The following is a 17,120-nucleotide window of genomic DNA, read 5'->3' on the forward strand; positions in this document are numbered from 1 at the left end:
TGTTAGCAATTGTTCTTCTATCTCTGTATTTGAACCCTAATTTTTTTAAAATGCTGAACATTTTATTCCAGTCTACGTTATCGAAAGCCTTTTCTAGGTCTATAAACGCCAAGTATGTTGGTTTGTTTTTCTTTAATCTTCCTTCTACTATTAATCTGAGGCCTAAAATTGCTTCCCTTGTCCCTATACTTTTCCTGAAACCAAATTGGTCTTTTCCTAACACTTCTTCCACTCTCCTCTCAATTCTTCTGTATAAAATTCTAGTTAAGATTTTTGATTCATGACTAGTTAAACTAATTGTTCTGTATTCTTCGCATTTTTCTGCCCCTGCTTTCTTTGGTATCATAACTATAACACTTTTTTTGAAGTCTGATGGAAATTCCCCATTTTCATAAATATTACACACCAGTTTGTATAATCTATCAATCGCTTCCTCACCTGCACTGCGCAGTAATTCTACAGGTATTCCGTCTATTCCAGGAGCCTTTCTGCCATTTAAATCTTTTAATGCTCTCTTAAATTCAGATCTCAGTATTGTTTCTCCCATTTCATCCTCCTCAACTTCCTCTTCTTCCTCTATAACACCATTTTCTAATTCATTTCCTCCGTATAACTCTTCAATATATTCCACCCATCTATCGACTTTACCTTTCGTATAATATATTGGTGTACCATCTTTGTTTAACACATTATTAGATTTTAATTTATGTACCCCAAAATTTTCCTTAACTTTCCTGTATGCTCCGTCTATTTTACCAATGTTCATTTCTCTTTCCACTTCTGAACACTTTTCTTTAATCCACTCTTCTTTCACCAGTTTGCACTGGTGAAACAATTAAACTGGTAAACAATTATGTTTATGAAACAAATATGCTGCTAATTCTTAAGAAGCATTATTGGGTAGTGTAAATAGATATTTAAAAGAAGTAACCATCTATGAAATAATGGCTATAAGATGCTTCTAGATGAGTTAATCAAGTAGAAAATCTGTAACTTTATTTCCATTAACTAGAAGGCAAATGCTGATAAAAGTATAAATTATTGGTTTGCTTGCAATATTATGTTATATGCTATAATTTTAAGCTTAAAATCATAATTTTATTAAATTAAGTGCGGCACTAAATATATTACAAATGAATAGGTATAAAAATACATAATTGCTCTTTTCTAGAAAACTGAAATCACTCGATTACAATACTGTGGGACCAACTTTTTGTTACAGAGGTAGTTTTAAAGAAAAAAATTCTCCAGTTTAAGAAGCTAGTTAATTAATGTAATTCATAACAATTTCTACATTTTAAACTTGTGCATCTATACAAGTAATAATATACGATAGTAATTTAAAAAGTAAATACATGTATCTAATCACAAAATTTCTCTTTTTAATACGATAAATTACTATTACTGCAGTAACAATAAAAGTATAATTTTTAAAATTAACACTTTTGACACAAGAATCAAACGATGTCTCTAAACTGCAAGTTTGTTCCTATTTTATTTAGACGTTCAGTTCTTTTACACTGATATTGGGTTTACAGGTAATATTTACCATGCTTATATGCTATATTTATTTAGCTCGAAGAAATCAAAATTTTACATGTTCATGTGGGATTATGTACCTAGCTGTTTGATAGCAGCACTTGCTGCTCAGTATCTTGTTTTGTTCTCATGTTACTTATCAGCTGCTCCTAAGTATATCAGTAGAAGAATCTGTCAGTATCATTGTATTGTTCAGATTTTTACGATTTTATAAAAATTTGTTGAATATTAAAGCTGTATAGTTATACAGAAATTTATAATTTTACTGAATAAATTTTGGTGAGAACTATTACCTTTTAAGTAAAAAAAGTTTATTTAAAAACACCTTTATTTATAAATACATTTTATTGATTAATGCATAAATACAATATAAACAGAATAAAAATTAAACAACACAGAATGATATTTAAAATTACTTCTTTAATTTTTTTAAAAACAGAAATGGAATTTCTTTCAGTTATTATAGTTTAAACATAAACAAAATAAACTGATTTTAAACAGTTAACTATTTATTTGTTTAACTTCCATAATCCTGTTCAAGGAATCCTTTACAAGATCTTAAACATTGTTCATAACATTTTTCAAAACCAATATCATCATTATCATAATAAGGATCCCTGATTATTTTTTCACCATTTGGATCAAATGAACCCAGTAAACAGAGTTTAGCCTTACTATTAGAAGGAGCCATTCTTTTAAGTGCTTTCATATTTTCTTCATCCATACCAAATATATAATCATACTGATTAAAATCTGAAGTTTTTATTTGTCTTGCAGAATGTTTAGGATCTATGTCATGATTTTTTAATGTTTTTTGAGCACGAGGATCGGCAGGATTGCCAACATGCCACGATCCTATCGCAGCACTGTCTACATTCCAATTGTCAGCAACTCCCATTTCTTTGGCAACATGTTTAAATACTGCTGCTGCTATCGGTGATCTGCATATATTACCAAGACAAATAAATAATGCGCTATTTTTTGCACCACTGGTCATTCTGGAAAAGAAATTGAATAAATAGTGAGAAAGATTTAATACAGGATGGATAAAACCAATTGTATGTATAATTATACTGTAACTGAATTTTGAGTTCAAAGTAACAGTTTAATGGTAAAATTGAAATGTTTTGAATTGAGGATCAGTCATTGAAATTTCACACAAAAATTGTTTTGAACAGAGGGCAAAAGAAGCACTCAAAACACGTTTAAAACAGACACTGCACACTGTAAAGTAAAAGGTACAAAACTATACCTTAATCTTTACTCTACTGTCGATGCTTCAGAAAGTGTGTGCACTTGTGTAAGAAGCTTTATAAAAATACAAGTGTTCATTAGATCTTGGAAAATCACCTTTTAGAAAATTTTATGCTACATTTGATAATAAATTCGTATTAATATTTAAAGATTCTATCATGGTGAGAATGAAAGAAAATACTGGTTTTTTAATATACTGTTGTGTACTTTTACTTTGATAGCTTGTTATTAAAAAATTACTGTATCTATTAAATTCCAATTATTATAAAAACTTGCTCATTCTATCGCTTTAACGCTTATGAAATTTCAAACTATTATCCCAAACCATTTTTGAGATGTTATTCAATTTATAAACCCATACTATCTTCTAATTTATACTACATACAAACTCAAGACAAGATTACCTTTGTAATTTTTGTAAATCGATGAATGTGATATTTTATATATATTATTAAACACACATTTGTTAGGAAATTTATTTGTTAAGAATTCATTGCTTCAGTGTGGAGACGGGAAGAGGAGAAAATATTATGTTAATAGGCAAAGGGAACTTTTTGATTGACTATAGCAGCAATGTTGCAAAGTGTAACTCACTGTCACATTTGTTAATTGTGTACTTAACATATTTTTTCTTTTTTTCTGCTATAAATAATATTGTATATTTAAAAAAATTTTTGCTAATAATTTTATGAAAACTTATTTAATGTAATAATAAATAGTGACCTGTTATATAACCTGGTTTTTTCTAAATGGACTTAGGTCAGTTCAGCTTATACATTATTTGTAATAACTAAGAGTATGACAACACAGGACTGACTGACTGGCTATCAAAATAAGGAAAGAACTACTGTTTTGTTGAATAGCAATTTCCCTCTCTTTCAATAAAATCTGCATTTACACTACTTCCTTTGGCTTGTTTTTACTTTCTTTCAGCTATTGACGATACTCAGTAAGGTTAGGTTAATTTTAGTTATAAGTATTCAATCTTCCTGACTTATACTGTAAATTTCATCAAGTACCTGTTTTATTTTTTGTAAATGTTATGTTAATTTTTTAAAAAACCAGGGTAATATAAAAAGTTGTCTGCCTGACAGAGATGGTACAACCACGATCAAATGACTACGACAGTTGTCTCATATGATCCTTTAGATGCTGTAGTAAAAAGTTTCAGACATCTGCATTTAGTTGTTTGTTTGTGGCGATTGAGTGAAGCAAACAGATTTTGACAATTTTTGAAAAAATGAATATAACTGAAGTTCAAGCTATTATAAATTACTTTGTTTTAAAATAATTAACCTAATTGGCATACAAAAAGAGTAAGATTCCACTTTAAAGAATTCTTGCCCTTCATTTTCTATTGCAAAAAAGTAGGCTGCTGAATTTATATGCAGTCTTACATCCATTCAATCTGATAACTGCTCAGTAACCCAAAAACCACTACGGCTGATGAAATAATGACAAAAATTTAATGCTTGCCTACTGAAGTATATGCAAGCTTGCTGTCATTGCAGACATCTTGATATACTTCTTGTCTACTGCTGATAATGTTGTTTGTGCTTGATAATGTTTTGGGTTTGAAAAGGGTTTCTATTCGATGGGTGCAGAAATTTAACAAACAGCTCTGTGCTGTTTGTTAACAGTTGCCACAACACAAGGGTGTTCACCATTACAAACTAGAAATCAAAAAGCAGTCCAAACAACGGTTGGGAGTGGTGAAAGCATGCCAAAGAAAATAAAAAATGGTTCCATCTGTGGGAAAAATCATGGCTGTGGTTTTTTGGGATTGTATTGTAGTGTTCACATACTACCTAGAAAAAGGCAGAAACACCACCAGAGTATATTTTACTTCACTGCTGGACTGATTGAATAGTGCTATTTAGACTAAATGTCCACATCTGGTCAAAAAGCAAGTACTCTTTCACTGTGATTATGTACCTGCACACAAATCTCGAGTTGTGGCTGTGTAACTCCATGACCTACACTTCAAAGAGCTTGCATATGACCATATTTGGCTCCTAGTAATTACTTCCTCTTTCCAATCCTGAAGAAACAGCTCACTGGATGATGGTTCACTTCAAATAGGTCAAAGCTGAGACAACTGCTGCTTATTTTGCAGAGTTGTATACAAGATATTATACTAAGAATATTAAAAATTTGGAAAATCATTGGTCTAAATGTATCAAATTGAAGGTGATGTTGAAAAAAATCTCAAAAAAAAAGTTTTTTTTTTGTCAGGCCACGAACTTTCCACATGACTTTCTTATTATGCCTTTTCTAATTTGAGATCAAAATTTGGAATTCTAACTTAAATTTGACATGTTAAAATACTTTTTTTACCCACAACGGAACAGACTGTATATGCAGTTGCGGTAAGAAGTTGTGTGCATGTGTGTTTGTTACTATTTTCCTCAAAACTACTGGACCGATTTTGATGCAGTTTTTTGTTATTACATAGGTATCACCTCAGAGCAGGTTCTTAATTAGTTTTATAAGCCGCCAGAAGGTGCTGGAGTGGATATGTTTCTTCCAAACGACTTTTGAATGTTTCAAAGTCTTTTTAACTCCAGCAAGGCTACATTATTATGTGGATTATTAAATAATTTGCACTGTTCCAGTATACTAAACTTTCATCGTCATCATCAGCCAATCTGACAATATCAGGCCTACTAATCTTTAAAAAGTAATAAATAACATTGAAAACCCACGATGAAAATAACCTTATATAATTTAACAACTGAATTTTTTACCTTATACGCATATGTGACTAATGTAATACTAAAAACAATAATCATCTAAGACTAAAATTTAAGATTTTGATTGACCATTGTGTGTGACCCGTAGACTGCATAGATAAGCTTTAGTTATCATCACAATCATGCACAATTGTCAATCAAAATCTTAAATTTTATTATCTTAAAAACAATATCACAATGTCACAGAGGATTGTAGGTAAAAATAGTTATTTAATAATTATTTCACTTTCGTCATGGATTTTTTTAAAAGATGAAAATTGTGTTTTCTGTCTTTTCTTCAAGACCCTAAAAATTGTATCAATTTTAGTTAATATTATTATTACAAGACTATTAAAACAATCACAATTCCAATCCTTAAAAACCATAGTATTGTAAAAGTATCAAGATTACATGATAATTCATCTCATTTTGCATTCAACAATATTCTATATATTAGGAGGAAAAGTAAGAGTTTTTTTAGATATAGAAAAAGTACGCATTCATTCATGTAAAATGAGATAAACTATCAAAATATTAAAGTCAAAAAGTAGATTTGAAAAACAGAAGATGAATAAAAAAATGTAAACTAAAAACAAATTCCCAAAGTGATTTGAAAAAAGGGGTGTAAGCTAAGGGTTTTGTCTTTTCTTGTTTAACTGTTCACATAAGATATGATCAATCATTTTCTACAAGAGAGTGAAAAGATCAATATAGCAGGAAGGAAAGTAGATTGTTTCTAAGTTCACAGATAACACTGTTCTCAGGAGTGTTTAATAGACAATTTAAAAATTACACCGAAATTAAAGCTAAATGTAATATGAAAAGGATGTTAAGGAAACAAAAATAACATTAATAGAAGGAATACAATATTCATAAAATAGGTGGAAAATCTTTTGTCTTGCAAGTAAAACACTATATGTACTTATATAAGCTTTTTCACTTTTAGTCAACTGCAAAAGTGAAAAATAAACACAAGAATAACAATGGCTAAAGAAGCATTTAATAGATGCGTAGTAAGTTTTCTATTTGAAATAGAATTGTTACGCGTGAAGTGAATGTTGCGTGGATGTGAAATATATACACTAAAAAAAAAAAAGGTCGGTGAAATTTAAGATCTGAGAATGGAAAATATCGTGTAAGATTTTAATTAATGAGAAACGTTTACGAGTATATAAACATTAAGACTTTTTTTGTTCCGGTTAACAAAACAATATAGGATTATGAGAAGAAAACCGACAGTACTAGAAAGATTAGTGAAAAGTAAAAAGAGGATATATATCAAGAAAGATAAAAAATTGTACATCTAGAAGAAAATTAAAAATAGATTTTTAAAATAACAAACCGAATAAAAAATTTTATAAACAATTTTTTTTTAATAAATTACTTTAAAATATTTTTAATATCCCTAGCAAAACAAAAACATATGTTTTTTTTTTCAATAGTAGTAATGTTCTCCGTTATTATATTTTTGCACATTTCTTTTAACTTCAAATGATTTACTTTATGATGCGCTTAGTTTTGGTGTTACAGTCACATCGATGAAGAGATTTTCCAATTTATACTGTATGTCAATTTCTACAATGAAAATGATGGAGAGGAATTTGGACTCAAAACTAGCAAATTTCAAAAGTTCAATTAGAATTAAGTAGAACAGAGACAGACTTGGTGTAAGGGACTTGCTTCAGGTCATGTGGTGTTATAACTGACCTTTTTATAATGTTTATAAAAAGCCCACAATAAGTATAATGTAGTCTACAATAAAAATATTCTTCACATCAATGTAAGCAAACATTCACTCAAATATAAATCTGGGAAATACAGCTTTGTTTTCCATCTGTTATGTTTCTGTTTTTGAATAGAAATTCAAATCGTGAAAAAAATGGAATATTTTAACAAATTTTGTTAAGGACATGAAAAACACTGTTAAGTAGTGTAAGTGATTCCACACTCACATTTGAAAAATATAATAATTTAAACCAAAATTTTATAATTTATTTAATCTGAAAAAACAATTTTGTAGCTCTTGTCTTCATTCAAAAAAAAAGAAAAACATTGCTCGGTTCAATATGACATCTAATCAATATAAGTTATTTTAACCATTTCTTAAAGTATCATTAACTATAAAAAATCTTAATAACTGAGTGTCCAAAAAAAATGAATATATCTGTATATTTAGGCTTACCATATGCCCAGGATTAGTCCGGACAGTCCTGATTTTTTAGTGCTGTCCAGGGTTTGAGAATTTTATGACTGGCAAGGATTTTTTTAAATTTTAAACCTACATGTTTGACATCTTATGGCTGTGCATTTCTCAGCCGACTTTGGAGCAGCCTGATGGGGTGCCACACCCCTGTGTGGCTACCGTTCTCACCATAACTTTTACTTACTTCATTTGGCAACACAACAAGGTAATGTGTTTATGTTGTTTTCACGTGTGAAATAACTAATTTGTACGTTTTTTATCATTTTATCTCTATTCTTTTTTGTCTCATCGTTTAGCAACGGGCAAAAGAAAATGTGTGTTTAATTTTAAACTGCAACAGGAATACAAATTTTTGAAATTGTGTAATGACAGTAACAATGAACGTGTTTATTGCACGCTTTGTACTGGAGAATTTTCTGTTGCGCATGAAGGAAAGGATGATATTGAAGACCATCTGAAAACAGGTAAACACAGAAGTGCTATTAATGCTAATGCTTCAGCAAACATAAGACATTTTTTTAAAGTCAAAGATGAGAATAACAATAACTGTGATCTGGAATTTGCTGCTAAAGAAGCAACATTTTCATATCACACTGCTAGATACAAACTCGGATTCAAAACATCAGACCGCACATCTAAACCGGTTAAAAAGTTTCCAAAAATTTTCATCTGATAGAACCAAAACAAGAGCAATTATTGTTAATGATATTTTGCCATTTATATTTGACAATGTGTTGCATTCTTTGGAACACATTAATTATGTAACAGTAAAGATGGATTGCTCAAACAGAAGTGAAGTAAAACTTGTTCTGATTTTGTAAGATATTTCAATCTGCAGGAGGGAATTCAAGTTAAACTTTTAAATTTCGATGAAGTGCCATGTAAAACTGCTCAAATTTTGACTCTGTATCTTTTACAGTGTGTGAAAAAATACAAACTTGAAGAAAAGTTGGTTTGTTATACTGCTGATAACACTAATAATTTTGGTGGTGAGAAGATAAAGGTGAATGAATATGCGTTCAGAAAAGTACAAAGTGATTTAGATAGACCTATTTTAGGAAGTGCTTGTTCAGCCTACATCGTACACAATTCAGTACAAACAGCATGTGATTCTCTACCCCTGGATGTAGAAGTTACTGTTATAAAAATTTTCATACACATACATAGTAAGAGTAATGAGTTCTGTGAATTTGTGGAAACAGATTACAAAAAAGTATTCTCATAGCAGCACAAGGTTCCTTAGTTTGTTATCTGCAATAGAAAGAATTCTTTGCATTTTTGATGGCCTAAAATCATACTTATCTTGTGACAAATGCCCAAAATTACTATCAAATTTTTTTTTAAATCTTAAAAGTGAACTGTTTTTGAAATTTTTATATGGTACTCAACAGTTATTTAATAATGTAGTTCTGAAATTGGAAGCTAATTCTATCTCAGCAACAGAAGCATTTCAGACATATTCTGAATTAATTTGTCACCTTCAGGAAAGAAAAACTCACCAATTTACACGATTTTCTGCCAAAGAATTGCTATGCACTCTAAAAGAAAATAATATGTTCAGTTACAAAAATTCTTCTCTAGTGTAGACAATTTTTATAATTTCAGTATCCGAGTTGTGGAGAACCAGTTTTGATAAAGTTAGTAAGTTTCAGTGGATAAATTTACAAACTGAAATTGCCTGGTCCGATTTAGAAGAAAGTGGAAAAGTTGTTAATGAAATTATAAAAGATTCCATAAATATTGATGACCTATTTGATGAATGTACATTGTTGTACAATGTAATTCAAAACCAAAGGGTAGGTTGTGGTTCAAGTTCTGAAAAAGTACCAGGTACTATTGAAGAGAAGTGGAAAGCAATTTTTAACATATTTCAAAAAACTGATATTTCATGTTGCAATATTTCTAAAATGGTTGAGGAGTTTGTGATATCTTTGCCTGGGGCATCTGTTCCAGTTGAGAGTTTTTTCAATTACGGGGAACATTTGGTCAGCAGAAAGGGGTAGACTTTAAGTATCTACTGTTAAAAATTTGCTAAAAGTTAAAATTAATTCAGAACTTTCTTGTGAATTTTATGATGTAATTAAAACAAACAAACCAACCATTTCTGAAAAAAATCATGTCTAGTGAAAAATACAACTGAATAAAGTCATGTCTAGTGAAAAATACAACTGAATAAAGTTTAATGTTCCAGTAAACTGTTAAGACTAAGGAATTTCAAAAATATGTCCTGGGTTGGACTAAAAACATATGGTAAACCTAAGTATATTTTTAACTGCTGCATCAACCAAATAGGTATCCTTTCCTACACAGTCAACTAACTCAAAGGTTTTGCACATGGCAAAATACATCAGGTTTTTCAAATATATTCTACCAGCACAGAGATTTGCTCCAATCACAAAATACAGTAGCACAGTTAAATTTTCTTGTAATTACTATGTGGAGTCAAATAGTAATTTACATGTTTCAATTTTAACTATTAAATAAACCATAGACAAAACTTTAATGTCTTTTTTCAATTCTATGCAATCACTAATATAACAGTTTTAATAAAATCTCTGATTCTTCGTATGTACATTACACAAATAACTAAACAAAACAAAAAAACTTAACATGTAACTTAGATGAAAACATAACCTAAATCATTTTCTTTCACAAATTAAATATAGTTTTTATTTTCCCCATGATTTTATTACACTTACGCAGTAGAAATCAAGACAAAAAAATTATATTCTACTCCTTATTTAACTGTACTCCACGATACAGATAATCACGTTCCCGCACACACCTCAACCTTTCACCCAGATTTTCTTCAAAACGAATACTTTGATAAGAGGGATCAGGAGAATTTCCGATGTAAATTAAATTTTGTAGATAATTTGTCAAACATTCGAGTCTTCAAATATGAAATATTCAATGTCAATAGACTGTGGTTTATTTCATGAAATATTATTTTTAGACATTACTGTTTTTATTTATTAGCGTTCATAATGCAGACACTTCCTCGTCTTGGAAGTCCATTCTATATAAATAAAATTTGAATATTTGGATTGAAATTTAAGACGAAAAGTGGTTTTGATAAGGGTTTCTTTTAACTTGCTAGCGTAAGAAAAAATTTTCAGAAGCAAGAATGAGCATTGGTAATTGGTATCACTGAAATTACGGTATCAGCTGGTTGTTTGAACCATGCAATTGGTTTAATGAAGTCGTACATGTTATTAATTTTGTTTTGATTTGGATAATAGTTATAAACTGGTTATTTCTTTATATATTAATTTTAAATTCAGATTTACGGTTAAATGTTGTCTAAATAATTATTAAAAGTGTGACAATGAGTGATTCATCTTCAGAGGATGAAATTTCAGAACAATTATTGGAATCTATAGATAAAAGTTTTATGAATGATATTTTGTATGCTGAAATGAATACAAACTGTACTAAAATAAAAGAAACTGAACAAGTGAAAACAAAACTTCCACCTTCTCTTAGAAGATTTTACTGTAAAGATGATCAATTTACACTGAATGGATTAACAGAAGCTAATAAAAAATTTATCGCCGAAAGGCTATCAAAATCACTGGATAATAGTTTTAAAGAAACTTATATAAACAAGAAATACGACAGATATTCCTTAAAAAAATGCGATGAAGTGACCGGTGGTATATTGTTGTTCTCTAATTCGTCTGAATACGTAACTGTTGACCAAGAAAGTAGTTCTGTTAGTGTCCGGAAAAGGAGTAAGGTTAAAAATGAAAAAGTAAATAGGGTCGATGAAATGAAACGTTGTAAAACGGTTGCTGTAAATTCAGACTGGATTCTTTCTGGCTCTGCAACCAAAGGATGGTGTAGAAATACTAAAAGTGAATTGATACAGGTAAAATGCATTAATAAGGAAGATTCTGGAATTTTGAATTGCGAGTTAAGAAAATGATTCAGGAATTTTGAATTGTTAGTAAAATGATTTATCTTTGTTAATAAAATGATTCAGGAATTTTTAGTTAGTAACATTTTTTATCTTTGTTAACAGGTGTATTGCTTGTCAATTATCGCAATTTTATTTAATCTTATAAAAACCACTCATTTTAAATATACTTAATGATTCAACATTGCAGTACAAGTTTACTGAATCAAAAATAACTCATATAGGGACAAATTTACTTTGTATTTATAGATTAAAATAATGATAATGTCAAGATTTCATTTTGTTTTGGGGGAACATAATTTTAATTATTGTGATTTAGTAAAATTTCTTTCAGTCAATTAAAATATATCCAAATTTACCAGTTCTGCAAATTGAATTTGAACCAGACATGAACTTTACCAAATGTGAACTATTTAAAATTGTTCTATTATAATACTTATTGTATTACTTGACTGATTATTATTTTAGATTCTTCCTTCATTAAGTTTCACTACTATTAACCATTTCAAATAGTAATATTTGTTTGAATAACTGTCCCTAATTCCACCCTCCAGTAATCGAAACTTATGCCACTGGATCAATGTATCTTCAATAAATACTTTGTTAATATATTAAATTAAATTTTTATTTTATATTCATTTTATTACAGATTTAGATATAACTCTTATTTTATTATATTCATAGCAATATTTGATTCACATTATTGAGGTTTAATCAGTATATACTTGTACAGTATTTATATTTGAAGTATATTAAAGTATTAAATTTTATAGTACATTATAATTTTAAAGTTACGTTTTAAATAGCATTGATTTAACTTTTAAGACAATTTTATTGAACTTACTTTAATAACATCTTTAAAGAGAATGGTTTTACTGTAACATTTTAGAAGAGAAAAAAAATTACTTTAACAACTTAAATGAAAATACTTATAAACAATAGCATTATCAAGAAGAAATATGTATATTATAAAACAGCTGTTGAACTAAACTTGATTAACATATCTATATACCTGACAAGTAAGAAAGAAAAGAGTTACATAGTTTGCTAGTCCTAGTAAAGGCAGTTACTTTTTCACGGATTTGAATAATAGATCGTGGATAATGGTGTTCTTTTGGGTTTCAATTAACCACACATCTCAGGAATGGTCCAACTGAGACTGTACAAGACTACACTTGTGATATGAGGATAATATGTTTATCATCTTCATTTGTCCTTTGAAGTAATACCTGAATGGTAATTCCTGGAGGCTAAAAAGGAAAGGTTTGTTGAGATAAAGAAAGTTTATTTATAAATAATAATGAGGACATGAAACTGAACATAGCTGCCATCAAAATGAAGTAATATTAATCTTTATTTGTAATCTCAAGAAGTTTAACAATTTATAAGTACGTATTATACAAAGTAAAATAATTTAAGATTATTAACATATGAATAATTAACATGATTGAACAAAAGTTACAGGTAATAACATGGAATATAAATTATTCAATATATCTGCAAAAAAAATTTATACATACTGAATCGATGGTTTCAAATTTGTTCACATCAGTTGTGAACTAAATATTAACGTGTAAATAAGTGCATAAATATTTTAATAATAATTTTTCTAGTAAATCAGGTAACTGAATCTGTATCTGCTTAATGTACCTGGGATGTATGTATATGTATGTTGTTCAGTCTCATGCCCTTCTTATTTATGATAGACAAATTAACATTCTTCTTACATATGTAAGCAATACAAATATGTTAGTCTAAGTTGAGTTCAACAGCTGTAATATATTTTTCTTTATAAATACTACTGTTAAGTATTATACATTGTGTTTAAAGATTTAAAACAAATTAGTTCTTAAAAACTAATTACTTAAAAAAAAAAAGTAATTCAGTTCTTAAAAAGATTTAAAGTAAATATATTTAAAAGTGATTTCTGTTATTCAAATTGTGAATATGTACATAATAATAATTAACCTAAACAATATGAAAAAGTTACTGATAATATAAATATTTAAAATAAAATGTATCTAAAGCTATTATAAATTATACATAAAATATAATTTATCACAGTAACAAGGTATTTTTTGAAAATATTGAACCGGCAGCATATGCTTCGAATTATGGAAAGTGCAATAAGGCACATGTTCGGATATTTTTTTGGTTCTTTGTGCCATGGATATGTGAAATACTTAATTTGTGTCATTCTTCAGTTAAAGACCGACCAGGCTATGTCTTAACAAATCTTTCAACATATTGATTTATGGCTCAATAAGGAGTTTTACGGTTGTCTATTATCCAGTGAAATACAGCCTACAAATTATTTCTTCATTATCAACAAGTAATTCTAAAATGACTCATTTAATTCTTATTTATTTTTATCATTGTTAATTAAGACTTAATTCATAATGAACAGAGAACAATTATTTTCTCAACTTGATATTGATATTTTACGAATAAATTAAGAAACCTTAAAGAGTTTGAGAGATGATATTTGTGCAAATTGTATACAGGTTAAAGATGATTTATGCAATTTTGAATGTAAATTACAATGTTTAATAGATAATGTTAAGCAATAGACCGTTGATCAAGAAATTAATGTAGTTACAGCAACTAAGCAAATGCAACTACAACCAATTTACAATCGGTAATGTTCTTGACTGGCAACATTATTGTAGTTTAAATATGATTAGTACATAATAGAAATGATCTAAAGGGAGAAACATTTGTCAATGCTCTTGAAGCAGTGAATTATCCAATCAATACATATGAATTTATTGTTTGTTATTGGTTATTCCAATTATTTTGAATAACTAAAATTATTTGCATGTATATTAAAATTTTTGAATATATGTCTTGCTGGTTTGACTTAAATACTGATGCAAATAAGTCAAACCCATAAAAAACAATAAATTGTTTTTTTTTTATTTTTTAGTTAAAGGTCATTCAGTTGATTTGACAAATGTTTTATCTAAACATATTTTTGAGATTTGTTCTCAAAAACATAAACAAGTCTGAAAATAATTACTGAAAACATGTTGAGTTTTATTAGACTGGTAGTCAAGCGATGTAATGTTGATTCGTTTTTATGAATTTTTCATTCTTCATTTGAATTGCAATGTGAAATAACAGATAGCATTCAGGATCTGTTTTTTTGCAGATCCTGAATTTAATTAAAAAATTTACATCCTTATTGGAGCACAATTTATTTGATTTTTATTTTACCTACAATATTTATTTTAAATTACTCAATTGAAACAATCAAGGTAGTGTAGTGGCATTACCATGTAAACCCAACAATATAAGGTTATAAAATGCAAAGGATCTATTTTTATCGTCGGAAAGAAGGCTAAACAATCTTAAGTGTGACTATTCCACTTACGCCATCATCCGGTATTTAAACCTAGTAGTTGACACTGCACTAGTCGGATCTGTTGTCCAACAATATTTACCTGTCAAGATTTATTTTCTATATTGTTAAGATTACCTCATACATAAAGATGTATCGATGGGTGATTCTAATTTAGAATGGATTCTTACCATGAACTGTAACTTATTCAACTTATCATTCAAAAATCAATTGAAAAGGAAAATTTTCCATAAGCTTCTTAGGCTGTTCTGAATCAAAATTAGAGCCCCCCCATCTAATGTTGTATGTGATTATGCACAAAGGTTTTCACATTTAGTTTGTTTAAGATTCATTCACAATATTTTAACCGCTAAGGAATTAGATCATACTCTTTACTTTTTTTATACGTCAATCACACAATCCATGTATTTCAATAATGAGATAAAGAATCTTAAAATAAAAGAAAGTGTTTAACTTGCTTTAGATTTGATGCAAAAACTCCCAACAGCTTTGTCAATTATCACCTCCTAGTAGAGTGATTCTTTCCTGGAGTGATTACTTTCCGAACATTCTGTTCTTGCACAGTAGATTACAGTGGCCCAATTATAATTAGTCACGGCAGGCAGAGATCTAAAACATTGAGTAAGACTTGAATTGTGCTTTATCGTATAAATCATGTAATAGGACAATTCTCAACTTTTTTAGAGGACAATTCTCCCCTTATTTTTGCCATTTCCACAGACTATGGAGACCTCTGACACCAGAACATTTTCTCATTAGATGTCCTCTCTCGCATCTTTACCTGAACCCAATTATCAAAGGGTTGAAATTAGGTTGTGAGAGTATGTAAATAGATTAACTACATACATGTCAAACACTACATACACCACATTATCCCTGTGTATATTTTCCTATCATGCAATCATCCACCATTTTTGAAAATTTTTTTCATACATAGTTGGTTCATGTTCATATAGTTAACATTTTAAGCTTACCTAATTTGTAAGGTATAAATAAACAGTACTAGACAAAGAATTAAATCATATAGTCACATATTATAACATCTAATACTGAAGAGTGAGCCTTCATGGACAAGAATAATCATATCTGTGGAGGTCAAAACAGTAGCTGAAAACCCAGCTGTGTTTGTATTAAGCACTGGATTTAGGAGTGAATTAATTTTGTTCAGTCTTATTGCTATTTTGTTAATGTATGTGGTGAGTTATGTTATGTATGTGGTGTTTACCATAAAATAGAAAAAAGGATGGCTGAAAGGTACACTGAAGGCTTTGCCATTTGATGTACCTATGGTTTGGTGTGAACCAAAGAATCATGTAACAGATCATGTTAACAAGTGCGTCTGGAATTTCTAAAAAATCTAAACATACTGTAAAATATCATTATTGTTACAGTAAATTGTTCCGGTTCCTGAGCAACCTGTGAATGTATGTTTTGAAATCTGCGATGAAGAATCAGGCAGTACTGAAGAAGACTACAATGATTTTGATTTTGAATAATTATCATACAATAAGCCACATCTTATACCACAAGGTGAATTAAATGACTGCAAGGTTAAATACAAAAAATTAATAAAAATAACATGAATATATCTGACAAGTATATTTGCACAAATATTGTGCAATCCTGAGGACCCGGTGCATCTTCATAGATTCAAGTAATAAACATCCGATGTGAAGAAAGATGTTCTTGAAAAAATAAATTATAAAAAACATAGCTGGAACTCCAAATGGGATTCTTTCACGTGGCCTTTCTTTAGTCTTTTATTTTTTTTTTTTAGTAGATGGTCCTTCACCAGCTAATTAACAAATCTTCTTATTTTTCAAACATTTATTCAAATTCTTTTTTATAAAATTTGACATATGCGTCAGTGTCAAATTACACAGATGTTGACATCCCTAAAGGGACGTCGACCATGAAACTTATGTACTCCCACACATCTAAAATAGGAGCAAGTTTGGTGTTTTTCAACCTTTCATTTTTTGTCCCCCTATCATTGAACCTCGAGCAGTTAATTATAAAAAGTTAAACCTATTCTTCGGCAATAAATTTGTTTCCACTTATCCCAAGCAACCCGTAACATTCTACTTTCCAAATTTTATTTAATGTATTTTC

General features: G+C 29.1%; 2 protein-coding genes across 3 annotated transcripts; one reads left to right on the forward strand and one right to left on the reverse strand.

Annotated features, from left to right (window-relative positions):
* Nucleotides 1–1,865: 1,865 nt before the first annotated feature.
* Nucleotides 1,866–10,595, reverse strand: LOC142327623 (low molecular weight phosphotyrosine protein phosphatase 1-like). 2 transcript variants are annotated; one of them, XM_075370830.1, is made up of 2 exons: nucleotides 10,428–10,595; nucleotides 1,866–2,537 (listed from the first exon to the last, which is right to left on the reverse strand). In XM_075370830.1, exon 2 carries the CDS (start codon nucleotides 2,534–2,536, stop codon nucleotides 2,057–2,059), a length of 480 nt encoding a protein of 159 aa, XP_075226945.1. In that variant the 5' UTR covers nucleotide 2,537; nucleotides 10,428–10,595; the 3' UTR covers nucleotides 1,866–2,056. The 2 variants fall into 2 exon arrangements, with proteins under 2 accessions (XP_075226945.1, XP_075226946.1); XM_075370831.1 differs by lacking the exon at nucleotides 10,428–10,595 and adding an exon at nucleotides 7,708–8,193.
* Nucleotides 10,596–10,916: 321 nt separating this feature from the next.
* LOC142327740 (uncharacterized) lies at nucleotides 10,917–11,722 on the forward strand. The gene has a single exon (XM_075371040.1). It carries the CDS (start codon nucleotides 11,057–11,059, stop codon nucleotides 11,654–11,656), a length of 600 nt encoding a protein of 199 aa, XP_075227155.1. The 5' UTR covers nucleotides 10,917–11,056; the 3' UTR covers nucleotides 11,657–11,722.
* The last annotated feature ends 5,398 nt before the right edge of the window (nucleotides 11,723–17,120 follow it).

Source organism: Lycorma delicatula, chromosome 7, assembly GCF_047948215.1.
Source record: "Lycorma delicatula isolate Av1 chromosome 7, ASM4794821v1, whole genome shotgun sequence".
Classification (NCBI taxonomy): Eukaryota; Metazoa; Arthropoda; class Insecta; order Hemiptera; family Fulgoridae; genus Lycorma; species Lycorma delicatula.